Here is a 26,175-nt window from a genome sequence, read left to right on the forward strand (position 1 = left end):
GTATTATGTGATAATTAAACCATAGTACGTAGTAATTGATAGAGAGAAATGAAAATGTTTAGCTTATCGAAGAAATTCTCTTTTCTCTTTGTTCAATTTTGTCTTCTTTCATTTTTTTGGTGTTAGTGTTTTCTGTTGTCGTAAAAGTTGAAGAAAAAATTAAAGAGAAAAACTAACTAATAAATTACACACAAAAAAAAATCGTTTGACATACATGATTTATTTTTCTCATTCAATTACCGCGTAATACAGTTTAATTACCACATAATACATTAAAAACCTTACTTAATCAATACGTGACAGACAATTTATCTTCGATATTATTTGACTAGTTGAAGTTAGGTAAATATCAAGCTTTAGCGTATGTTAAAACCAGATTTCAAAAGTTCATGTATTGAATTTGAATTTTGTATTAGTTGATGTATGTTTTTGCACAAGTAAAGTGTTTATGTATTGATATGTATCATTGGTCCCTGTTGTTGTAGGAATTAGCCGGTTTTCTATTACCGGTTAACGACAACTCAACGTTTGACTAACGGAAATTAGGTCAATGTATGATAAAACCAAATTTTGAAAGTTCATGTATGAAAATTAAATTTTGTACTAGTTGATGTATGTTTTCGCACAGGTAACATGTTTATGTACTGATCGGGACCGTTGATCCTTGTTGATGTAGGAATTAGCCGATTTCCCCGTGTACTCTCTTTAGGTGTCAATGTAGATTTTTTTTGTCCAATTAATGTAGATATTGTTTTAATATTTTCAACGTAATTTAATAATGAAGTAAATATGATACTTTATTAATTCTCTTTAAAAACAGAAAGATCTTGAATTTCTGTTTTGCAATGTTATGATTTACTTAAGTTTAATTAGTATAGTAGGAATCTCTATCAGCATAATCATCCCACGCCCTTGCGACCGGATTCCCAAGTTAAAACTTGATGGTCATGGACCTCGTGGTTCTATCTAGATTTCTACGAGGATCAAATTTGATTTCCTTGATTCTACTGAGTTTGGGAATAGGAGAGTCATGGACATCTCTTTTCATAGGAGTGTTTCTACCTTTAATGGGTTTAGTTTCCACCTTTTTATCAGTGTAAATGTTCATCATGGTGAAACTTTTCTAACTTTATGGTTTTCCTATTTTTGATATGTGTTTGATCAATGGATCTAATACTCAAAATTTTCAACATATATTTTTTAACTTCTTTTATTTTCAACATATATTTTATGGTTTTCAGATTTATAGTGTCACCTGCCGACAAAAAAAAGTAGAAGAATACAAAGACAATGCTGGAACACGTGCAAAATCTAATTTCAATATTCTTTCGGGTACTAGTAGTCCCAATCTTGTTGGTACAATTTTTTTAATTTATGTTCATTATAAATCAAATAAAGAAAGGAAGAAAATCGGTTATCCCATCATTTTCGAATTCCTTGTTAATATCATAAGAGTAGCTAAAATTTGTACATATGAATACATACTGCCCTACAAGTAAATGGTTTCGACTGATTAATTTCAAGCTCAATTCATGACTGGTTACAAAGTGACAAATAAGCCCAACAAACTTAGCAGAGATCCAGTTTATCTATATACACATTGGGCCCGTTTATTATTTATTGGAGACCGTGCTCTATGCCGATGATAGCCCCGACACTATCACTTAATAGTTTCCACAATTATAAAATCAACAAACACCAATTTCAGCTAAAAGTCCACACAACAAGCAAACCACTTTATTCGATTCTGATAAAAGTCCTCAGTGCAATCTCCTTATTTTAGATCTATCTTGGGCATCACAAAACGTTTCAGGACATAGAAGAACACTATCTGAGAGAAAGCATAAGCTTAAGCCAAGTAACGTTTCATCCACGAAGTGAAGCGAGACCAAGCAAGCTCCACCGCAGCTTCATCTTCATCAGAAAGCCCCATGCTTTTCCTCCTGCTCACTCCTTCAGGACTCCTGTTCAAGAACGCGTGCCCGTTCCCCTCGTAGATATGAACCTCGTGCGCCACCCCAGACGCTTTCAGCTTCTCTTCAAGACTCTTCGCCGCCTGCACAAAACACCCTCAGCTAAAAACTTTCCAAACAACTCAAGAAAATAACTAACTCAAACCCTTACCGTGACATCAGAGAAACCGACAAAGTTATCAAGCTCCCCAAAATGAGCCTGGACAGGCGCCTTGGCTTGCGCCGGATCCGCAAGCTCGGAGGAAGGAGTGCCATAGAAGCCAACAACAGTGTCAACCTCAGGAACCAAAACAGAGCTAGCTATAGCTAATGCACCTCCCATACACATCCCAGTCACACCAACCTTCTTGGATCCATTAGCTTTAAGCCAGTTAACAGAAGCGCGGATGTCTTTAACAGCTCCTTGCCAGTCAAGTCCATCCATAAGATGCTGCGCCTCCGCAGTATCAAGCCCAACCTTTCCTCGATACAAGCTACACGATGATGAGAAGAAGAGACTCAAGTTTGTATTTATACATATGGTTTAGTAAAAGTAAGCTAAACCAACGGTTAAGCAAAATGAAACATAACCAAAGTACAATCTAATTAAACCGGGTATTGGAATACATATGAACTCACTCGGGTATGAGAGCTTTGAAGCCAGTGTCGAGTTTCGAGATTTTGACGGCGTGGTTCTTGATCTCGAAGTCAACACCCCACCATTCTTGAATCACGACGATTCCAGGTGCGTCGTCTTTTCCGACCACATACGCATCAAATGTCTGAACAACATATCACATAAAGGATACGATCAGACCAAAAAAAAAAAAGCTCATGGAAAGAGAGAGAGAGAAGAGGAGAAGCTTACGGTGTCGTCTCTTTGGATTTGGATTTTCTTGAAAGCGGAATCGGCCATTGATCTGATTGATGAACGATAAAACGAAGGAATCGAAGATCTACGGAGAGACGAAGAGACGAAGAGGAGGAGAAGAAGAATCTGGAAGATGAAGATGATACACTAACTTTTCAGGGTCAGCCCAAAAGGCCTCGTAATGGGTATTATGAATATATGGGCCCATAATGATTTTATGGGCCTTTAGGTCCAGTTGATTATAATGTCATTTTTTCTTCAAAAATAAATCCATGAAGATAAATACGTTGATGATACTAGCCGTGTATATGATGGATTCGTGAGTGTAAAGAAATGGATGGTGGACATCACCTCCTAATCTACGGACTTGTCTCTTCTGTGTTTTGGATTGTATCAGTTTGTCTATTTTAATTTTACTCCCAATTATAAGGTGAAGTCCACATGAATACAAAGTTTTATCATTGTATGCGTTTTAACAATCACAGCTTATTGGATTTCGTTTTTGGACATTCTTGGTTTCTTGATTGTACGAAACTGACCCAATAATCAGGGCCAGTCGTGAGTTTTGCATTAAGGAGTCCATGTGACGGCTCCACGGACCACCATCTTACACCAATAGTTCCAAATCTTCACGCAAACAAACCCTCAACGATGTGACGCCTCTTCTTGTTTTCTTGTGTCCACATCATTAATGTTATATTCTGATTTGTCTGATTCTTGCTAAATCATTCAACCATTAAATCTAGACCTACAAAAAAAAAATCTCAGAAAACATCATAAGAAAATCTCATTATACAGCATAAAAATCACAAAATAACATGTGTTAGATAGCAGAAAAAAAATTAAATTACTTGCCAATAATAACTCTAATGTAAACAAATACTTTAACTAAAATATTTGTTATCCCAAACCCTAATTCTTTAACCTTCACAACGAAACCATTATCCCTAAAAACTAAAACTTAAATTAGGGTGTCTAATAGATGGTTAATCTAACTATCTAAGTCATATTATAGAAGCAGAGAAGTGAGATCAGAGCATGTGTCGAAGGACAAAGCCGCTAAACAAATCCGGAAAAATGAGAGTCCATCACGTATGTGTTTGTGTTTCCATTCCTAAACCGCCCATGATGGAACCATTACTTGTCGTTAAACTTCGTTTTCTTACTAATAAATTTTCAAAATTCAATTGATTTTTTCTTTTGTTACAATGATAATAACAACCATTACGTGACTTCATTTTCTTTCTGCGACAACTACTCATCCATTATTCAATCACCACAAAATCAAACGGAATAAAAAGACAACTTTATCGTCATCCTAATCTGAATCTGACCACACAAAAAAACCACAAAGATATACGCTTCTTTCAGAAGTTCATAACTTAATTATATATACTGTTTTATTTATGAATTGGTTATTTATATGACATGACTCACACCACACAAAGGGTTCACTAAATCTCGATGATAGTAACGACTAGTTTTTGCTTTGTCCATTTTCTGTTAATAGTTTTAACAAAAAAATCCACTCAAGTTAACCTGATCTTCTCATGCACAACTCTTTTTTTTTTCTGTTGTATGTACATAGTTAAGCTAGTATATATAACGCACTACTTTACTCTAATCCTTTAGAAACATATCCAAAAAAACGCAAGAAGTTAAAGCTCATAAGAAGGCTCCTCCCATGGCGGATAAAAGTTCTTCACTTCCTCCTCTTTGCGAAAGGATCTCATACAAAAGCCGTTCTCTAAGAGCTGTGGATCTCACGATTCTCGGGCTTCTCTTTTCTCTTCTATTGTATCGAATTCGACATATGAGCCAAAACGACACCGTTTGGGTCGTGGCTTTCCTATGTGAATGTTGTTTCACTTTCATATGGCTGCTTATTACTTGCACAAAATGGAGTCCTGCTGAACATAAACCATATCTAGATAGACTTGATGAAAGGTACCGTTTTACTTATACCTGCAAACAATTATATATATAACAAGCATATCATCATATCATCTTAGTATATTTGCATATCATTTTAATTTTAAAGGGCATGTCAAAGCCGTTCTATTTTTTTTCTTAACTTGAGTTTATCATGTCTGGTATAAAACACAAAATTACGCGACTGATGAACGTGAGAAGCCTTTAAAAGAAATACATAAACGTGAGAGAAATTTTTTTGAACGTAAGAGAATTATGAGATTTGTTTTTTCTTTTTGTATTGTGAATAGATTGGTTATTTTCTATAACTATATTAGGTCACACATAATTCTATTCATTATTGAATGAAAGTATTTTAACAATTCCAACCTCATGTCATAAATTCCTATACATTATATACACCCGTAAAACATTATATTTATATACATATACATTTAAGTTTATAGAATATAAAATTATTAGAATTGGGATTAGTACATGTTAGGTCAAACAACATATTTGTTTAGTTTTTAGAATGGCTCTCTTTTAATACTACAAATCACAAATCAAATATTTTATTCAAATTTATGTACTATTAAAGCGTATATCATTTTTTCTAAAAATATATCAGCAGAATTATATAGGTTTTTATAGGGCAAACCATTATCTAATCAGTGGATTAATGATGGCTTTTGAGTTTGTACCAAATTTTATCAGATTTTAGTTATCACGTTTTAACTAAATCCAAACCGGATTATACATAGATCACTGAAATTACCTATTTGACTAATGGGCTGGGTCGTGTACAATAACACTGATAAAAATTATTAACAACCAAAAAAATCTATAATAAGTAAATCTTATGTCTCATCAGCTCAAAAATTTTAATTTTTATAAAATATACACCAAATATGAAGATGACTTTGAAAAGAAAAGTGTCCATAAAAATCTCAAATAAACTAATTGATAAATTATATAATTTTAAACAATAAATCATTTTCTTTTCTGATATAATACAACTTTGTAACTTATTAATGTACATCAAAACCATGATATTAATTTATATCTAACATTGTTATTATAGAAAAAAAACCGTCAAAATCTAGTAATCTTATTATATTTGTATATAGTTCTAGGGTTGTAATTAACTCCTACCATGCTCTAATTTTACTTTTGATCGTATAGTGAACATTTCCACAACAAAGCTGTAATGAAATAACCTAATAATTATTTATATCAGGGTTCATGAGCTTCCATCGGTAGATATGTTCGTAACCACGGCGGATCCGGTTCGCGAGCCACCGATTCTTGTCGTGAACACCGTGCTTTCGCTGTTAGCTGTGAATTATCCGGCGAATAAACTAGCATGTTATGTTTCAGACGATGGATGCTCAGCTCTCACTTACTTCTCTCTCAAGGAAGCTTCTAAGTTCGCCAAGATTTGGGTTCCTTTCTGCAAGAAATACAACGTTAGAGTTAGAGCTCCTTTTAGATATTTTTTGAACCCTGTAGACGCAAAAGAGGATTCAGAATTCAGTAGGGATTGGGAAATGACAAAGGTAACTAAAGAGCCATGCTATGTTTTTATGTGTACTTTAACTTCTCATGTTTTACCTTTCTTGAAATTATATCTTTGTTGTTGTAACAATATATAGAGGGAGTACGAGAAGTTAGTGCAGAAAGTGGAAGACGCCACCGGAAATTCTTATTGGTTGGATGCTGGCGATGATTTTGAAGCTTTGTCAAACACAAAACCAAGTGACCATTCAACTATAGTGAAGGTATTTCTACAAGCTATTTAAGTTTACAAAAGATCTAATATAATATATACTAATATTTACTTACATAGCAAAAGGTTAAAGTCAACTTGGACTAGGCGATGTATCTTTGTAGAGTGTTCTTTTTTTCTGGGTTGGACTAATCAATCTAGGATGTTCGTTCTAATATAATGTATAGTTGACAAAAAGATTAATTATAAGATTAGATGTAGCTGAAATTGTGGTTGTGTGTTTGAAAGGTGATATGGGAGAACGAGGAAGGTGTGGGAGACGAGAAAGAGGTCCCTCATTTTGTTTACATTTCAAGAGAGAAAAAACCGAATTACCTTCATCATTACAAAGCTGGAGCCATGAACTTTTTGGTTGGTTAATTTTCTCACACATCTCTATTTTTTAAGACAGAAGTTTTCATAGTACATAAGCTGTGTTAATTATTCCGGTGAGTCCATACAATCAATATTGGTTAGAATTAGATATTGACTATCATAAATCATACATCTATTTGGCTGAAATGGTATACATTCGAAGGAAGGTAACATAGTAATGGAGAAAATGGCACCTGCTTCCCTGATTAATATCACTTGATTGATGGGCCCAACTATTTAATTTATAATACAATGTTTCATGTGATATGACCATTAATTGTACATTTTGTTGCATGTGACATTCAGTTTAACTGTTGAAATGAAAAGGTGAGTAACAAACCATGCATTATGGGTAGATATATCTGTGATAAGCATGCATCTTAAACTAAACAATCCTGGTGACATTGCCTTTGAATATAATGCGATACATATCTTATACATAGTCTTTGAGTAATCCTGAACATTTTTTTTCTTGAAGTAATCCATGGCTTTTAAGACGCATCATATATTGTAAGCGCCATGCATGAACAACTATCATATACTGTAGATCTTTCTTTTCTTGGTTATAATAATTAAAATATCTGATGATGGAGCGAATAATAAATTATTTTGAACAGGTAAGAGTGTCAGGGTTGATGACAAATGCACCGTACATGCTGAACGTAGACTGCGACATGTACGCGAATGAAGCAGACGTAGTGCGGCAAGCAATGTGTATATTTATGGAAGGATCTATGAATCCAAACCATTGTGCTTTTGTTCAGTTCCCTCAAAAATTCTATGATTCTAACAGCGATGAAATCGTCGTCTTACAATCAGTAAGATTTCTCTTCCTTTACTTATTGATACTTTGGATCAATTCGATGTGAATTTTAACTGGAAAGTAGTATGTGGGACGAGGTTTTGCGGGAATCCAAGGACCAGTTTATGCAGGGTCTGGATGTTTCCACACTAGAAGGGTCATGTACGGTCTTTCTGTAGACGATTTAGAAGAAGATAGAAATCTTTCTTCAGTTGCTACAAGTAAGTATATAAATTTATAAACCACGTTCTCATAGATTTTAAAACGTCAGTAAGAGTTTTTTTAAAGAAAAAATCATTCACAATAAAACTAAACTTTCATGATTATCTGAAAATTTTCCGATTTTTTTTCTAAACAGTTTTATCCCTGTTCTATCGTTCTTTTGACAGACAATGCATATTATGTTCGTTATTCGGTTATTCCACCATTCTATCATTCATTCACGGCTCATGCTATGTTTTTATTTCACTAATTAAGGGAAGCTTTTGGCTGCGGAGAGATTAGAAAGAGATTTTGGGAAGTCTAAAGAGATGGTGAAATCGGTGGTCGATGCATTACAAAGAAAATCAAATCCCCAAGACACCCTTATAAACTCTTCAGAACCGGCTCAAGCTGTGGGGCATTGTCATTACGAATACCAAACTAGCTGGGGCAAAACCGTAAATCCCTCTTTTTGTCTATAAAATAAATTAGTCTATAAAATCAAGCAATATACATTTTGCGTTCTTAAATCTCTTTTTTGCAATATTTACATTTTCATAATTATTATTTTGTTACATAATCGTCCAGGTCGGTTGGTTATACGATTCAACGACGGAAGATGCACACACGAGTATTGGGATTCATTCAAGAGGGTGGACTAGTTCATATATATCTCCGGAACCACCGGCGTTTCTTGGATGCATGCCCCCGGGAGGACCCGAGGCAATGCTTCAACAGCGGCGATGGGCGACGGGTTTGCTTGAAATCCTTTTTACCAAACAAAATCCATTGAACGGAAGTTCTTGCAAGAAAATCAGATTCCGACAAAGCTTGGCTTATCTTTATATTTTCACGTGGGGTCTGAGGTCAATTCCTGAGCTCTTTTATTGTCTCTTGCCTGCTTATTGTGTACTCCACGGTTCTGCCTTATTTCCCAAGGTAAATTTTATCTCTATATGTATGTGGTGCTTTTAATGAAACTAATACTAAATGGTCTTATATATTTTTTTTGTGGCTGTAGGGAGTTTGTTTAGGTATAGTCTTCACACTTGTGGGAATGCACTGCCTCTACACTTTATGGGAATTTATGAGCCTTGGGTTTTCCGTACATTCATGGTATGCCTCCCAATCGTTTTGGAGAATTAAAACCACTGGTAGTTGGTTATTTAGCATCCCTGATATCATACTTAAGCTTCTTGGAGTTTCCAATACCATCTTCATAGTCACTAAAAAGACCATTTCTAAGACAAGGTTAGAGTCCGGGGATAGACCATCTCAAAAAGAAGATGATGGTTCAAACCCAGATTCCAATAAATTTGAATTCGATGGTTCACTTTACTTTTTGCCGGGCACATTCATTCTGTTGGTGAATTTAACCGCTATAGCCGGTTTTTCAATGGGTCTACAACGGTCGAGTCGTAGCTATGGAGGAAATGGTTCGAGCATGATAGATGCTTGTGGATGTATTTTGGTGGTTATATTGTTCCTTCCATTTCTAATTGGTTTGTTTGAGAAGGGAAAATATGGCATCCCACTGTCTACTCTTTCTAAAGCTGCCTTTTTAGCAGTTTTATTTGTTGTTTTTTCTGTAAGAAACTAATATATATATTTGGGGTTGCTAGGAAAAGTGTGCTAAGTTTATCATGACAATAAATCCTATTTATGCAATTAATCGTTAGTTTCTTATTACTTGTGTATAGTAGAAACTCAACAAACTAATATTCGATAAATGAATAACCCGATAAATTAATAAATTCTGGTACCGAGAGTTGGGCCGATTTAAAATATAACACAAACCAATAAAATAATAATAATTTTTTTTAAAAACTATGTAAATATTTAATCTCACATAAATCATAAATTATTATATAATAAAAACAAAACATTATATTTTTTATTAACGATAAAATTATCTCTATATTTATTAATACTTCAATATACTTTGATATATTAAGTAAACTAAAACATACCTATTAAATTCTATGAAAGATATACTCCATTCGTTTCTAAATAAATGTCACTTTGACACTTTTCACACAGACCAAGAAAGTAGCATAAATATATGTAAATTGTTATTAGTTACATATTTCTAATCAATAGTATTTGAGATAAATAAAATTATTTATAAAACCAATGCAGTTTGCAATTAATTTTCAGCTGAAAATAGGGGAAATTACATGTTTACCACTTTCATGGTACCACTTTTCATTTTTACCACCACTAATGAGACATTTTCAAAAATACATTCTCCATTAAGTGTCAAAAGACTCTTATGCCCTTGTTATTTATATATATAATAAAAAAATTAAAAAAAAAAATTAAAAAAAAATTTTTTAAAAAAAAATTAAACAAAATTTTTAAAAATTTAAATTTTTTTTTTAAAAATATAAAAATTAAAAAATGTATTTTTTTTATGTTTTTGAATTATACTTTTTCAAATTCAAACTTTTTTATAAATTTTTTTTTTGAATTTTTTTTTATTTTTTTCAAATTTCTTTTTGAAAAACGAAAATTATGTTTGAAACTATTTTTAAAAAAAAATTATATATTTTTTAAGTATTTATATTTATTAGAATCATAAATTTCACATTCTAAAAACCCTACTCCACCCCTCAACTCTAAACCCTAAGTCTAGATTAGTTAACCCTAGGGGTATAATTGTATTTTACCTTTCATTAAAAGTGAGGATAAAATTGATTAGTGTAAACATGAAAAGTGGTACTATGAATGTGGTATTTGTGGCAATTTCCCCTGAAAATAAGTATAATTTACATTGAAATTGTAAAATGACACTTTTTGTGTAACAAAAAAAAAGCTAAAATGACACTTATATGAAACAAAAAGAAGTATTATATAACCTAATAATATAATAAACAAATATAAAGTCATGTTTTAAAAATCTATCAAATATATCACCAGTAAAATCAACTATTTGTCTTATTTTATAATAAATAATCTCTTGTTTATTATTAGCTGGAGTCTAAGAGCAAAATGATCTCCCAATCTAACTACATTAAAAGTTCTACAAATTAATATTGTTAAATTAATAAATACAATAAATTAATGATTTTTGATCCCGAATTGAGTCGATTCAAAATTTAATATAATTTGATAAGATAACAAGATAATACATTCTAATTTTTATAGAAATAAATAATCCCATTAATATCATGAATTAATTATTTTATTTAAAATATATAAAAGAAATTACCTTATTCTATTATCTTCAAAGTGAAATTCATCCCTAATGTTTTGGTATTACTTCATTACATTTGATGTAATTTGTATTTAAAATACATCTTCATACTAGAATGAATATTTTAATACATAAAAATAAAGAATTTAATAATGAAGAAAGATAAAAACCAAACTTATAAAGCTTATAACCAATATATAAAAAATTTTAAACATACATTTGTGTTATTTTAAATCAAAATAATTAAAACTATATATCAAAGCAATTTGTACCTAATAACTTACAAATTAATAAAATACCACTGGTACAACAGTATTAAATTATATAAACTAAACAAACACAAAGGTACCACAATCCTAATATTAATAATTTATAGTATTTTTACAGTAATGTGAAACCATTTAAAGCGCTGAACTAAAAGTTGAAGAAATTATTATGATAAACATCATGATACATAGAATTTAAAATATACTCCCTCCTTTTCGTTTAAATTATCGTTTTAAATCTGTACAACACACCTTCAGAAAATATTTAATTTTTTATATTTTTATAATAAAACATCATTACATATATATCTAATCATATTTCAATCAATATAAAAATATACTAGAGAATAAAAAATATTATATAGCTTTCAAATTCACTAAAACTAAAATGTTAAAACATTGCTTATTAAATGTTAAAACATATTAATTTTGTAAATTAGATTTTGTTAAAAATATTTTTAACGTTTTTAAAACGTAGGTTAAAATCTATTTTAATTACATTACGGTCAGCATATTGTGCGGATTAAAATATATTCAAAAAAATTAAGATAATATCAAAGTATATAAAAAAAAAAATATCAGCATATTATACGGATTAAACTCTTGTATACTTTATGTAGTTAGCAAATTGCAGAAATTTAAATTGCACAAATTTAAATAGCATAAATAAAATCGGGAGGCTCTGCCTATTACATGATCCGAGGAGTCATTGACTACCATATTGATCATTTTTAAAATCTGAGGAGACATGGTCTACCATTTTGACTTTTACTTATTTCAAGGTCCGAGGAGACTTAGTGTACCATTTTTGACCTTTTTTTTTTATTTACGGAGGCAAAGCCTTTCACGTAACCCTTTTTTCAGTTCACGGAGGCAAAGCCTACCACGTGTTTCTCTGATCATGAAGGCATAGCCTACCATAACGATTAATCGGAAAAGGCAACACCTATCATCTCGAAAAATAAACAGAGAAGGTCTAGCCTCTCACTCCGGAACAATAATAAAATTTAAATAAATTAAGTATATTAAAATACATAAATTTAAACATTACCTCGGCTGGTTTAAAAACTTTTAGATTGATAAACCTCAGTTAGTGAGAGCTTCGTGCTGATAACGTGTTGTGAACTATTAGCTCAGATGTATATCTTTATATATCTGTATGTATGTATTATATGTTTTGTATTTTGTGACCGAAGAAAAGGAATAAACGTGAGGGAAAGAGAGAGAGCTGAGAAGAAGAACAAGTGATGAAGTTAAATTATATTATTGACTTACCATCTCTTACTTTCGATATCTCTTTAAATAGGAGAGTAAGATCGGTTAACATATCAGATATTTTTCTGAAATTATGGGCAAAGAGATACATGTCTGATGAGAAGGATAATATTTTACATGTGTTTGAAATATGAATAATCATTATCCTCTAACATACGTGATGTTTTTCTCTTTTTTTTTGCGACGACCACTCATCCATGACTTTAGACTTATCACTACACACAAGAGAAAACGGAGTAAAAAGACAAAACTCTATCGTTATCCTAAATCGAATCAGACCACAAAAGAACTTCCTCAAATACCCAAAGATATGTACACATCACTGAGAATATAACTGTAATACGTTTTTTTTAATTTAAAGTATACGGTTTAATAACCATTTTATTTAATCATTGTATCTAAAGGACACAGTATAGTCCATTTTTGTTTACTTGTGGCTAAAATTTCTCGTCACTCGTTTTTTGTCAACAAAAAATCTACTCAATATCTTCTCACCGGTCCTTTTTATTATAATACATATATACCCCGTTTCAGAACACTATACACATTATGACTACAAGCTTTAGTAGACGTAAAACTATTTAGAAAGCTCCTCCCATGGCGGATTCTAGCTCTTCGCTCCCTTCTCTTTTCGAAAAGATCTCATACAAAAGATGTTTTCTGAGATCTGTTGATCTCACGATGCTCGGGCTTCTCTTTTCTCTTCTCTTGTACCGGATTCTACATATGAGCCAAAACGACAACGTTTGGGTCGTAGCTTTCTTGTGTGAATCTTTTTTCACTTTCATATGGCTGCTTATTACTTGCATAAAATGGACCCCTGCTGAGCATAAACCGTATCCGGATCGACTTGATGAAAGGTATCATAGTATATATATGCACATAGAAAGCATATATGCTTATCAATTTTTGTATAAAGATCTAGGCCTCTAGGTAGCTGCTACCATGCTCTAATTAAGTCTATTTTTATGAACTAACTTTTGATTTCAGGGTTCATGAGCTTCCATCGGTAGATATGTTTGTAACCACGGCGGATCCGGTTCGGGAGCCGCCGATTCTTGTTGTAAACACTGTGCTTTCACTGCTAGCTGTGAATTATCCGGCGAATAAATTAGCATGTTATGTTTCAGACGATGGATGCTCACCTCTCACTTACTTCTCTCTCAAGGAAGCTTGTAACTTCGCCAAGATTTGGGTTCCTTTCTGCAAAAAATATAACGTTAGAGTTAGAGCTCCTTTTAGATATTTTTTGAACTCTCTCGACGCAAAAGAGGATTCAGAATTCAGTAGGGATTGGGAAATGACGAAGGTCAGTATTTGATTATATTTTTAGGTCTTTGAGTTTGTTTCTACGTTTACAACAAAATAATTATATCATCTTTACTTTAAAGTAAAACACAAGACCTTCCCCTTTTTTTTTTCTAATTATCAACATTAAAACTGCAAGCAGATGGAAAGTTTACAAATTCCTTAAATGATGGTTAAAAAAAAAAGAAGAAATCAATCTTTATAGAAAATAGAAGAAAAATAAAAATTAATCAGTCAACAAGAAACATAATGTTCAAAAAAAAAAAGAGAAAAAAGTTTTCTGAGAAATTGCTCTTAGCTTTCCTGTTATTAATAAATCTACAAAATCTGATGTTCTTATTCTTTCTAATTTATGTAATGATATGATATTCAAGAGGGAGTACGAGAAGTTAAGCGGGAAAGTGGAAGATGCCACCAGAGATTGGGACGCTGACGATGATTTTGAAGCTTTCTCAAACACAAAACCAAATGATCATTCAACTATAGTTAAGGTATTTCAACAATTATATTATAAAAGAGTTAGTTATAAAAATATTATAGTTACCGTCACATATATAAAATCTGAAGGTGGTATGGGAGAACAAAGGAGGTGTGGGAGATGAAAAAGAGCTCCCTCATTTTGTCTACGTTTCAAGAGAGAAAAGGCCAAACTATTTACATCATTACAAAGCTGGAGCCATGAACTTTCTGGTAAGTGATTTCTCACATATCTCTTTTTTTTTTCATTTAGTGTACTTTTTGGTACCTAATTGTGTTAAAGTCCCATGCTACCATTACAATATTGGCTGAGATACGAGATCAAACATTTGACCTCATTATTTTAATTTTGCTATAACATGCTTGCAAAATAAATCATGAGCGTTGATATATATAATATGTATATGTATATATATATATATATATATATATATATATATATTTATATTTATATTTAAGGGAAGGTAATATATAAAATGACTATAAGAATCACATGATCGAGTCGTACTTCAGGACGATAAGAATCTCATTAAGAAACATTCTAGTCAAGTTACAAAAAAAAAAAACATTCTAGTCACAAAAAAAGTAAGATAATGAGATGATCTTCTTCCCTACCCCTTATATATTATTTGATTGGTGTCATTAATTTTATAATATTAAAATAAATTAAACAATCAGATCGACCAATAAAAATTTAGATTCTTCCTTATATGCTATATTTTTAAATCTTCAAAACAATTATAAATTAATAAAACTGTTACAAATTCCACATTGAAAATTTTGTGCTCAAAAGCTTTAATTTTTTTTTATAGCAAAATACAGATAGTCATAAATTATATTTGTAAGAAGTCTCATTTAATAAATATTTAGATTATATATATTAATATCATTTAAATTTAAATATATATCATATAAAAATACATGAGTAGTTAAAATTCAAAAATTGCATTGAAAAGTAGTGAAAATTTAATATTTTAATTTTACAATTTATATTGAAATTTAAAACCAATTATAAATTATTAAACTATTAAAATTTATATATTAATTTGTTTGTTAATTACTTTAAAAATATTAAATTAATTTAATTTTTTTGTTATAAAATACAAATTATCACAAAATCCATATGAATAGGAAACCTCATTTAATTGATAAGTATATTAAAATACAATAAATATCTGTTGATTTCTTTTAAATTAAATTAGATATCATATACAATAGATAAAAATCATTGTTTGGATTTATTTACATAAATAACAGCGATTGTTTGATTAAGGTGCTCTCACCAATTTAATTCTATACATATTTAATTATATACATAATATTTATCAGTTTCTCAATTATTTGATATATATATATATAATAATTATTCAAGACACGGATCATAATCTAGTTATAATGTATTTTTTGAGTGAGATAATTGAGCCCAACTATTATTTATTTTTTTGAATAAACATTCAATTTATTGGAGGTGACATTTTAAAACTAATAATTGTTGAAGTGAAAAGGTAACCATGTATTATGTTCAATTAATAATCATGTAATAACCAATTATAATCATGGTGGTCTTGCCTTTGAAATTTATATTTAAACATCATATCGTATATATGACATGCCATACAAACTACATTAGATCAATAAAATTTGAATGGAAGTCTATATAGTTTAATTTTTTTGAAGCATCAGTTTTTGCAACTATAAATGATTGTAGGTCTTAATTAGTTTTATTTGTTTGTTATAATAATTAAAAATGTAATGATCGCAAGATGAATTTGAACAGGTCCGAGTGTCAGGGCTGATGACAAACGCACCATACATGTTAAACGTAGACTGTGACATGTTTGTGAATGAAGCAGATGTGGTGCGGCAAGCAATGTGTATATTTTTGCAAAAATCAAAGAATTCAATAAATCATTGTGCTTTCGTTCAATACCCTCAAGATTTCTATGATTCTAACTGCGAGGAACTCGTCGTCTTACAATCAGTGCGGTTTCTCATCCTTACTTTTATTTGTTTATTTATATTATCCATATATAAAATTCATTAATTTTTTCAATCAATGCTTAATCGGTCTTTGGTTGCTACTATTTTGTTTGTTTTCTTGTGGAAATTAGCATTTGTCACGAGGATTTGCGGGAATCCAAGGATCAATTTACTCAGGGTCGGGATGTTTCCACACTAGAAGAGTTATGTACGGTCTCTCAGTAGATGATTTAGAATAAGATGGGAGTCTTTCTTCAGTTAATGCAAGTAAGTACTATTGGCAAAAACCATAAGAGATACTCGGTATATCACACTGTCATATACTATAATTTCGTTAAAATATTATTTTAACAAAGTTTCATGCATATATCACTATTATATTCACCTTTTTATTCTATCATACAAGATTTGCACAATAGTTTTGTTGTTCTACTAGTCTATTATAATCATGGAAAATTAGGTCTACTAACCAAAAAAGCACAAATTCACTAACTACCCAAAAACCACCCCCTCTCTCCTACTCTCTCTTCTATCTTTCCTTACCCTCTCTTTACAAATCTAATTTCCATTTTTTGGTTATTTGGTAAATAAGCCCTATAAATTATTCATTTATCAAATCATTTACTGCTCATCTTATTTCATCAAGGGAAATTTTTGGATGAAGAAAGTTTGGCGAGAAAATTTGGGAGTTCAAAGGAGATAAGGAAATCGGTGGCCAATGCATTGCAAAGAAAATCAAATTCTCAAAATATTCTTACGAACTTTCTTGACGAGGCCAGAGAAGTAGGGCATTGTCAATACGAGTCCCAAAAGAGTTGGGGGAAAACCGTAACACTCTTCTCACCTTAATCATAATAGTCTATAATAAAACACAAATATTTATATTGTTATTATATATATATCATGTAGATCGGGTGGTTGTACGATTCAACAGCGGAAGATGTGAACACGAGTATAGATATCCATTCGAGAGGATGGACTAGTTCATATATATATCCGGATGAACCCGCATTTCTAGGTTGTATGCCACCAGGAGGACCAGAGGCGATGGTTCAGCAACGGCGATGGGGGACGGGCATGCTCGAAGTCCTTTTCAACAAACATAGTCCTTTGATTGGTATCTTTAGCCAGAAATTGAGATTTCGACAACGATTGGCTTATATACACATCTTCACTTGGGGTTTAAGGTCAATCCCTGAGCTCGCTTATTGTCTCTTGCCTGCTTATTGTTTACTCCACAACTCGGCCTTGTTTCCGAAGGTGACTTTTCTCTCTCTCACTTTAATATACTGTTTGTTGTTTAATTTTTTTTGCACACAAATAAATTTATTTTATGTTTTATTTCTATTTGATATACATTATTTTGTTTGATTTTGCTAATTAATAAACAACAAATAAGAGAAGAATTAGATAATTGATTTAATATTTCATTAAAAATGTAAAAAGGCATTTATCATGAAACGATGGTAGGATCATAATTTCGTTATTAGTGTGGTTCTATTTTTATACCATACTAATAATTAGAAATGTCCTTGTTCTGTGTTGCTTTAGGGACTTTGTTCAGGCATAACTGTCACACTTGTGAGTATGCATTGCGTTTACACTCTATGGGAATTTATGAGCCTTGGTTTTTCGGTACATTCATGGTATGTCTCCCAGTCATTTTGGAGAATAAAAGCTACTTGTATTTGGTTATTTAGTATCATTGATATCATATTCAAGCTTCTTGGAGTTTCGAGAACCGTGTTCATAGTTACAAAAAAGACTTTCACCGAGACAAGATCAGGGACTGGGGATGGACCATCTTGTAGTGCGGACCCAAATGCTGGTAAATTTGAATTCGACGACTCAGTTTATTTTTTGCCTGGCACGTTCATTGTGTTGGTCAATCTAGCCGCTATAGCCGGGTTTTCAGTGGGTCTACAACCATTAACTCATATCTACGGAGGAGGTGGTTCGACTTTTGTAGAGGCTTGTGCATGTATTTTGGTGGTTATGTTGTTTCTTCCATTTCTAAAGGGTTTATTTGAGAAGGGAAAATATGGTATCCCATTGTCTACGCTCTCTAAAGCTGCCTTTTTAGCAGTGTTATTTGTTGTTTTTTCTGTAGGAAAGTAGTTTATATAGCGATGTGGGCTTGCTATGAAACAAAACTAAGACCATCCGCAATAGTGAGACTCATTGGAGTCCTTAGCACAAGGGCATTTCAGATTAATCTTGGATATTTTGGATTTAAAAAAAAAAAATGACTATTCACGGACCGCCACGTAGTCAATGGAACCCGTGAACAGTGTAAGGATCAATCCTTATCAAAGGATTTTAAGGATTCTTTTTTGCACAAACTCTAAGAAAGTGGGTTCCACACCCTCTAAAGATTTCCTTAAGAGTTTCCATTGTGGATGCTCCAAGGTTATCATTACATTGTCCCAATGAAGAATTAATGATACTTTATGCACTTAGTTTTTATTATTATATAGTCATAAAATAATAGCTCCACCAACTTGAAGAACAAGGTTCGTCACGTGAGCATGGAACATGCTGAGATGTATATGAATCGATAGAACCACGTTAGCACTGGCGCATTTCAAGGACTTAGCGGTAAAACCTCGGAATTGATCAGTACACCCGTTTTCGTTACTTATAAGTTTATTATTAATTAGTTTGCAGTGCTAACTATGTAAACATACATTACTTAACGCTAACATCTCCAAACCATCTACGCTTTCTTAGAAGTCAAACACCTCACGTGCTTATATTTTAATCAGTAGCATTTTCGCCTCGGACATCAAGATCATACATTAAAGTATTTGGCTAAATATTATTATACTAATATAGATTCATGTTCCTTAATTTCATATTAATGATATAATATTCACATAGGCAAAAACAAATCATATCACATAGCTTGATTTTGCTTTATGTTAATATACACATTTATTGCTTAATTACGGTCCACGTATAATATCACGTTGATGAATATAATACTTTGATAAGATACTAGATACTAGTAGAATTATATAGTAATAGTATATATAGACGTGACGCAATTAAACTATTCAGAACATAACAAAAAAAAACCTTAATAAAGCTTCTCCTATGGCGGATTCAAGCTCTTCACGTCCTCCTCTTTGCGAAAAGATCTCACACAAAAGCTATTTTCTAAGAGCTGTGGATCTCACGATTCTCGGCCTTCTCTTTTCTCTTCTCTTATACCGGATTCAACTTGTGAACAAAAACGAAACCGTTTGGGTCGTGGCTTTACTCTGTGAATCTTGTTTCTTATTTATATGGCTACTTATTACGTGCATTAAATGGGAAATTTTTACCTTCAGAGACACATTTTGTGTTTCTAATTTCACTCAGAGACACATTGTGCTACAGCACACTTTCTTTTGCTAGATTTACTAATATAACCCTAACCTTTAGTTAACTAGATGACTCAACCCAACTTTTAGTTAACTAGATAACTCAACCCAACCGATTCTCTCTCCTTATTTTTAAACTTTTTACAAAACCCGTTGAACACACATATCTCCAATCTCACCTTATCTTTTCCCCCTTTTTACAAAACCCGATGAACCCTAATTACTTTCTACGGCGATATCTTGTAGATCCAAATTTCATAATCTGAAATTGGCCCCAAATCTAACTTCCCAAAACGCTCCTCTTTTTTATGTTTCACCGCAGTCGGATTCGTGTTTCGTGTTTCGCGTTATCATCTTCTCAGAGACCGTTTCTCGACATCAAAGGTCTGGAAAAACTACAAATGGAAGGTTAGACCCCGCTCCTTGAACTTATTGATCCCTCTCCTCTTTCGACAGATAAACTTATTGATTCACCCGACAGATAAACTAATTGATTCACCCGAGAGGAGCAGGTGGTGGTGGATGCCATTGTGTGGATGTAGATACAGAGGTGGAAGACGTGAAGATGAAGAGCTGGTGGTGATTATGGATGCCGTGATGGTGGATGCTATGATGGTGGATGTTGATACGGAGGTGGAAGACGTGAGGAGGAGGATGTGGTGGTGGATGCCGTGGCTGTGGATGCTGTTGTGGTGGATGTGGATACAGAGGTGGAAGATGTGAGGAGGAGGAAGTTGTGGTGGATGCCGTGTTGGTGGATGTTGTGGTGGTTGATGTGAATATGAGGTGGAAGACATGAGGAGGAGAAGGTGGTGGCAGATACGGTGTCCACAGAAAATTTTGTAATATTTTCATGTCCACATAAATTGTGTCCACAGAAGTGTGTTCGACCACTGAATTGTTTCCACAGAAAAGCTTAATCGTTGTTTCATGATAATGATGAATGATGAATGATGAATGATTTTATAGAGAAATTTTACTAAATGACGAATCAGATCCATAATTCATCGATTCACAAATTTTTTTCTTCTTTATTCAATTTATAAATATCTATTACGAGCCAAACCAATACGCCTCTTCTGACCACAACCTCTCTAACCACAACCCAACTTCATGGTTTCAACCATAACACCCATGTAGCCACAACCTCTCTAACCACAACCCACCTTCATGGTTTCAACCACAACACCCATGTAGCCACACCCTCTCTAGCCACAACCCAATCTACATGTGGATGCTATTTTGAATACACCACCACCACCACAAACAAGACATCCATAACCAAACTAACCATGACTTTTGAAGCGATCAATTATATCTCTCCTCGCCTTATTTCTCACCTTCGTTGAAAAACGAAACCCACAACAAGTTACGTTTAAGGAACAACATTTATTACGAGCCAAACCAATACGCCTCTTCTGAGCCATTAGATCTTTTTTTAAAAAATAATCCGACGGTCAGGAAAGAGATCCTAAAACCCACACAACTATTTTTACTTTTGCATCTTTTTCATTTATTTCAATTGAGGAGGTATCTGGTTTAGTTTCTTAAAGGGCTTTTGTGTCCACCAAAAAGACAGCTGTCCAACAATGTGTCTTATATCCATAAAGTGTCTTTCAGTGTTAACAAAAGACACAAAGTGTCTCTCAGTGTAAACTTCTCATTAAATGGAGTCCTGCTGAATATAAACCTCATCTACATAGACTTGACAAAAGGTACCTTTTCTGGTTAGTGATTTTGCTGGTTAAGTAAACAATAAAATTTAAAAATTAACCTAATTTTATTTTTAATATATTTAAATTTTAAAACTTTTATTTACGTAGTACATGAAAACACTTAGTTTTATGTATAGTTCTAGCTAACTAGTACACCATGCTCTTTTCGGTTGTGAAGTTAATACTCCAAACTTTTTATGAATTTACTTCGTAATTATCATTTCAGACTTCATGATTTTCCATCGGTAGATATGTTCGTAACCACGGCGGATCCGGTTCGGGAGCCGCCGATTCTTGTTGTGAACACCGTGCTTTCGCTGCTAGCTGTGAATTATCCGGCGAATAAACTAGCATGTTATGTTTCAGACGATGGATGCTCACCTCTCACTTACTTTTCTCTCAAGGAAGCTTCTAAGTTCGCCAAGATTTGGGTTCCTTTCTGCAAGAAATACAACGTCAGAGTTAGAGCCCCTTTTAGATATTTCTTGAACCCTCTGCCCTCTTCAAGGGATTCTGAATTCACTAAAGATTGGGGACTGATTAAGGTAATGAGTTCAATTGTTATCTTTTTTTTTGGAACTCTAGTTCAATTGTTATCATTTTGCGTTTTTATTTACGTTAGCAAATTAAATTATTATAGTTGTTTTCAGATGCGTTAAATTAAAAAAAAAATTAAAACTAACTCAAAATTAATTGGAAATGATGGATTAATTTATGTCTTATATACCTGTTATTTACAGCTTAGCTGGACGTGTTATTGATTATTATTATTTTTTTTTTTGAAACAGTGTTATTGAGTATTTACTTTGAATTTTTTATTGACTAATATATAGACGGAGTACGAGAAGTTAAGCCGGAAAGTGGAAGATGCCACTGGAGATTCCCATTGGTTGGATTCAGACAATGATTTCGAAGCTTTCTCAAACACAAAACCTATTGATCATTCAACTATAGTCAAAGTATGTCTAGAATTTAGTTACCAAAATATTTTGTTAATCTCCTACAACTATTGTTACATAACAAAAACTTTCAAAAAGAATATTACAATTATACGACTCTATCTTGTTATATATGTGTGTGTGAAGTTGGTATGTGAAAACAAAGAAGGTGTAGGAGACGAGAAAGAGGTTCCACATTTTGTATACATTTCAAGAGAGAAAAGAGAAAATTACCATCATCATTACAAAGCCGGAGCCATGAATTTTCTGGTTAGTGATTTTTCTCTCCTATATCTCTCTATATATGTTTTTCTTAGTTTTAAAGTAAGAACATAAGTTCTGTTAGTCCGGCTAATGAAATTATTATGGAATTCCTTAAAATATCATTCAGAAGAATTTGAATACACAGTATCTTTTAATCTATATGTCTTTTAAGCAATTTTCTGTATTCATGAACCCTTTATGTATTCTCCCCAACTGACCAAAAACCCCTCAAAAGATGGTTAAGCTGAAATAAATCCTCCAAGCAAGTTTCAAACAAGATTTGAATGTACTGAATGGAAATCAAGATGTGATAAACAGTTAGTCCTGCAAGATGGCTCTGATACCATGTTAGATTCGGGTTTATTATGGGCTTCCAACTCAAAACTAATTGGCAATTAGTGGATTGGCCCTAATTCTTTATATATTACTTAATGTCCCATTGATTTTTCAATGTGGGATACATATCCCTTAATATATCTTGAGGCCAGAATGGTGTACAAAAAAAAAAAGTTCTTGAGGCCAGATCTCCATGTTGAACAACTATCAATTATTGTAGCTAGATCTTTGTTTTTGTTTTGTTATAGTTTTTTCATACTAATGAATGTGATGAGTGTATAATGATATGACCAGGTAAGAGTATCAGGGTTAATGACAAATGCACCATACATGTTGAACGTAGACTGTGACATGTATGTAAATGAAGCAGATGTGGTGCGACTAGCAATGTGTGTATTTTTGCAAAAGCCAATGAATCCAAACCATTGTGCTTTTGTTCAATTCCCTCAGCATTTTTATGATTCTAATGCTGATGAATTCATCATCTTACAATCAGTACGATTTCTTCTTACTTTTTATTTATACTTTTGATCAATTCAATATCTTTTCCAATAAATAATTTTTCTTTTGCTTATTGATTTTTAGTATTTGGGACGAGGAATTGCGGGAATCCAAGGACCGATATTTACAGGCTCTGGATGTTTTCACACTAGAAAAGTTATGTACGGTCTTTCTATCGATGATTTAGATGACAGTGGAAGTCTTTCTTCAGTTGCTACAAGTAAGAACTTTTCATTACTCTACCTATATACATCCAGCTATTTTGATATTCACTTATAAAACAAAATATTTATGCCTCTCTTGTTATGTGTGATTAAGAGAGGATGTTAGCTGAGGGGAGTCTAGCGAGAGAATTTGGGAGTTCTAAAGAGATAGTGAAATCGGTGGTCGAGGCGTTACAAGGAAAATCAAATCCCCAACAAGCCATTACAAACTCCATAGAAATAGCCAAAGAAGTGGGGAATTGTCACTATGAATACCAAACCAGCTGGGGCAAAACCGTAATTCTCTCAAAATTTAATAACAATAGAATAAAATCAAAATATAATATTTTACAGTATGCTTTTGTTTTATTATATATAATTGGTTTAGATTGGTTGGTTATACGATTCAATGGCTGACGATGTAAACACAAGTATTGGAATCCATTCGAGAGGATGGACAAGCTCATACATTTCTCCAGATCCACCAGCATTTCTTGGCTGTATGCCGCCAATGGGACCGGTGGCCATGGTCCAGTGGCAGCGATGGGGGACGGGCATGCTCGAAGTCTTTTTCAACAAACAAAGTCCGTTGATGGGACTATTTCACCAAAAAATGAGATTCAGACAACGATTGGCTTACATTTCCATTTCTATGTGGGGTCTAAGGTCAATCCCTGAGCTCTTTTATTGTCTCTTGCCTGCATATTGCCTACTACACAACTCTGCCTTATTTCCCAAGGTGACTCTCGTTTATTATCTCTATTCATAATCATATGATAGTTTCATAATTAATGTAGTTCTGATTTATTTTCATGTATAACTAAATAAGCTAATGTTTTGTGTTTCTTTAGGGACTTTGTTTAGGTATAATCGTCACACTTCTGGGGATGCATTCTCTCTACACGCTATGGGAATTTATGAGGGTTGGTTTTTCCGTACAATCATGGTATGTCTCCCAATCAATTTGGAGAATAAAGGCCACTTCTTGTTGGTTATTTAGCATCCTTGATATCACACTCAAGCTTCTTGGAATCTCGAAAGTCGTGCTCATAGTCACCCAAAAGACTATTCCTGAGTCTAGGTCAGGGTCAGGAGACGAACCAACTCAGCGTATAGATCATGGCTTAAGCCCATCTTCCGGTAAATTTGAAATCGATGGCTCACTTTATTTCTTGCCAGGCACATTTATTGTGTTAGTAAATCTAGCCGCAATAGCCGGTTATTGGGTAGGTCAGCAATCGTGGAGTTGTAAGCATGGAGGTGGTGGTTCAGGTTTGGCCGAGGCATGTATTTGTGTCTTGGTGGTTATCATATTCTATCCATTTTTAATGGGCCTGTTTAAGAAGGGGAAATATGGTATCCCGTTGTCTACTCTATCTAAAGCTGTCTTTTTAACAGCTTTATTTGTTGTTTTCTCTGTGAGAAAATAGTATAGTGATATGAGTTTGCTTGGTAAATTATCCTGACACTGTCTCAAAATTCATAGTATTATTTATGCAACTAGTGTCATTTATCACCACCATATACAGTAGAACCTATATAAATTAATACTCGATAAATTAATAAATTTCGTCGGTCTCAACTTGGACCGGTTCAAAATTTGACACAAATCGATAAAATAATAAGATAATAATTTTTTAGAAAATTCTATGTATATATATGATCCTCTTCAAATTATAAATTAAGAATTTATATGTATAAGAACATGTTTTTATATTGTTTGTTTTATATTCACAATGAAATTATCTTTATATTTTCTTTATACTTCATATATTATTTTGATGAGATTTTGTAATATAATATCTAAAACCACATTTAAGTTCTATGCAATATATATTATATACAATAAATAATATAATAAAATTAATATAAATGTCAAATTTTAAAAAGTAACAAATAATGTTTATACACTAAAATCAGATATTTATCTTATCTTAGAATAATTATATCTTAAAATAAAAAATTAAAATAAGGAAACTTTTGTAAATTAAAATCTTTATAAATTAATAAAATTTCAAAATCTCAACATTATTAATTTATAGAGGTTCTACTATATGTAAGTTTTAATTTGCGTGCAAATTGTCTTTCTAAACTGATGTGAAATAATTTAGATCCGGCTCTTAAAACACTACACTAATGTGACCAATCCAGAAATATAAACATGATCATGGTAGTTATGTCCGAAGAACTGTATATACTATATCCTCCAAATTCTCTAACTCTTTGCAGGCAGTGCACAGATCAATATACAGTAAAAGGGTAATAGTTTTTATTCCTGCATATAACACAAGTAATACATAAGAATAAAGTTTTTGAATATATGATATTAATAAACATATATCTATGAACAATGGCAGTTTGGTATAAAAAGGTGTAAACTATTAAGTATACCAAAATCTAAACCGTAAAATATAATCTGAGCAACTATATATGTATTATAAGAAAATCACGTTTCTTTAAATACTGTAAAA

General features: G+C 32.4%; 3 protein-coding genes and 1 pseudogene across 4 annotated transcripts; 3 read left to right on the forward strand and 1 right to left on the reverse strand.

Annotated features, from left to right (window-relative positions):
* Positions 1 to 1,713: 1,713 nt before the first annotated feature.
* Positions 1,714 to 3,011, reverse strand: LOC106447086 (protein usf). The gene is made up of 4 exons (XM_013888943.3): positions 2,821 to 3,011; positions 2,592 to 2,734; positions 2,125 to 2,446; positions 1,714 to 2,056 (listed from the first exon to the last, which is right to left on the reverse strand). Exons 1-4 carry the CDS (start codon positions 2,866 to 2,868, stop codon positions 1,850 to 1,852), a joined length of 720 nt encoding a protein of 239 aa, XP_013744397.1. The 5' UTR covers positions 2,869 to 3,011; the 3' UTR covers positions 1,714 to 1,849.
* Positions 3,012 to 4,256: 1,245 nt separating this feature from the next.
* On the forward strand, positions 4,257 to 9,548 carry LOC106447087 (cellulose synthase-like protein B3). 2 transcript variants are annotated; one of them, XM_048778403.1, is made up of 9 exons: positions 4,257 to 4,770; positions 5,975 to 6,293; positions 6,390 to 6,515; positions 6,752 to 6,874; positions 7,495 to 7,695; positions 7,765 to 7,900; positions 8,157 to 8,338; positions 8,469 to 8,679; positions 8,747 to 8,823. In XM_048778403.1, exons 1-9 carry the CDS (start codon positions 4,508 to 4,510, stop codon positions 8,821 to 8,823), a joined length of 1,638 nt encoding a protein of 545 aa, XP_048634360.1. In that variant the 5' UTR covers positions 4,257 to 4,507. The 2 variants fall into 2 exon arrangements, with proteins under 2 accessions (XP_048634360.1, XP_048634359.1); XM_048778402.1 differs by adding an exon at positions 8,902 to 9,548 and having other exon boundaries at positions 4,268 to 4,770; positions 8,469 to 8,819.
* A 3,607-nt stretch (positions 9,549 to 13,155) lies between these two features.
* Positions 13,156 to 18,597, forward strand: LOC106447088 (annotated as a pseudogene).
* Positions 18,598 to 21,713: 3,116 nt separating this feature from the next.
* LOC106450115 (cellulose synthase-like protein B3) lies at positions 21,714 to 25,223 on the forward strand. Its single transcript, XM_048778211.1, has 7 exons — positions 21,714 to 22,007; positions 22,296 to 22,421; positions 23,295 to 23,375; positions 23,586 to 23,721; positions 23,820 to 24,001; positions 24,093 to 24,443; positions 24,556 to 25,223. Exons 1-7 carry the CDS (start codon positions 21,714 to 21,716, stop codon positions 25,132 to 25,134), a joined length of 1,749 nt encoding a protein of 582 aa, XP_048634168.1. The 3' UTR covers positions 25,135 to 25,223.
* The last annotated feature ends 952 nt before the right edge of the window (positions 25,224 to 26,175 follow it).

Source organism: Brassica napus, chromosome A4 (assembly GCF_020379485.1).
Source record: "Brassica napus cultivar Da-Ae chromosome A4, Da-Ae, whole genome shotgun sequence".
Taxonomy (NCBI): domain Eukaryota; kingdom Viridiplantae; phylum Streptophyta; class Magnoliopsida; order Brassicales; family Brassicaceae; genus Brassica; species Brassica napus.

Coding starts and splice junctions, on each gene's coding strand:
- LOC106447086 (XM_013888943.3), bottom strand. CDS start 2,868: ATGGCCGATTCCGCTTTCAAGAAAATCCAAATCCAAAGAGACGACACC. Junction 2,735..2,820: donor AAATCCAAAGAGACGACACC/GTAAGCTTCTCC, acceptor TATGTTGTTCAG/ACATTTGATGCGTATGTGGT. Junction 2,447..2,591: donor TTCAAAGCTCTCATACCCGA/GTGAGTTCATAT, acceptor ATCATCGTGTAG/CTTGTATCGAGGAAAGGTTG.
- LOC106447087 (XM_048778402.1), top strand. CDS start 4,508: ATGGCGGATAAAAGTTCTTCACTTCCTCCTCTTTGCGAAAGGATCTCA. Junction 4,771..5,974: donor CTAGATAGACTTGATGAAAG/GTACCGTTTTAC, acceptor TATTTATATCAG/GGTTCATGAGCTTCCATCGG. Junction 8,339..8,468: donor AAACTAGCTGGGGCAAAACC/GTAAATCCCTCT, acceptor ATAATCGTCCAG/GTCGGTTGGTTATACGATTC.
- LOC106450115 (XM_048778211.1), top strand. CDS start 21,714: ATGTTCGTAACCACGGCGGATCCGGTTCGGGAGCCGCCGATTCTTGTT. Junction 23,376..23,585: donor ATGTAAATGAAGCAGATGTG/GTGCGACTAGCA, acceptor ATTGATTTTTAG/TATTTGGGACGAGGAATTGC. Junction 24,444..24,555: donor ACTCTGCCTTATTTCCCAAG/GTGACTCTCGTT, acceptor GTGTTTCTTTAG/GGACTTTGTTTAGGTATAAT.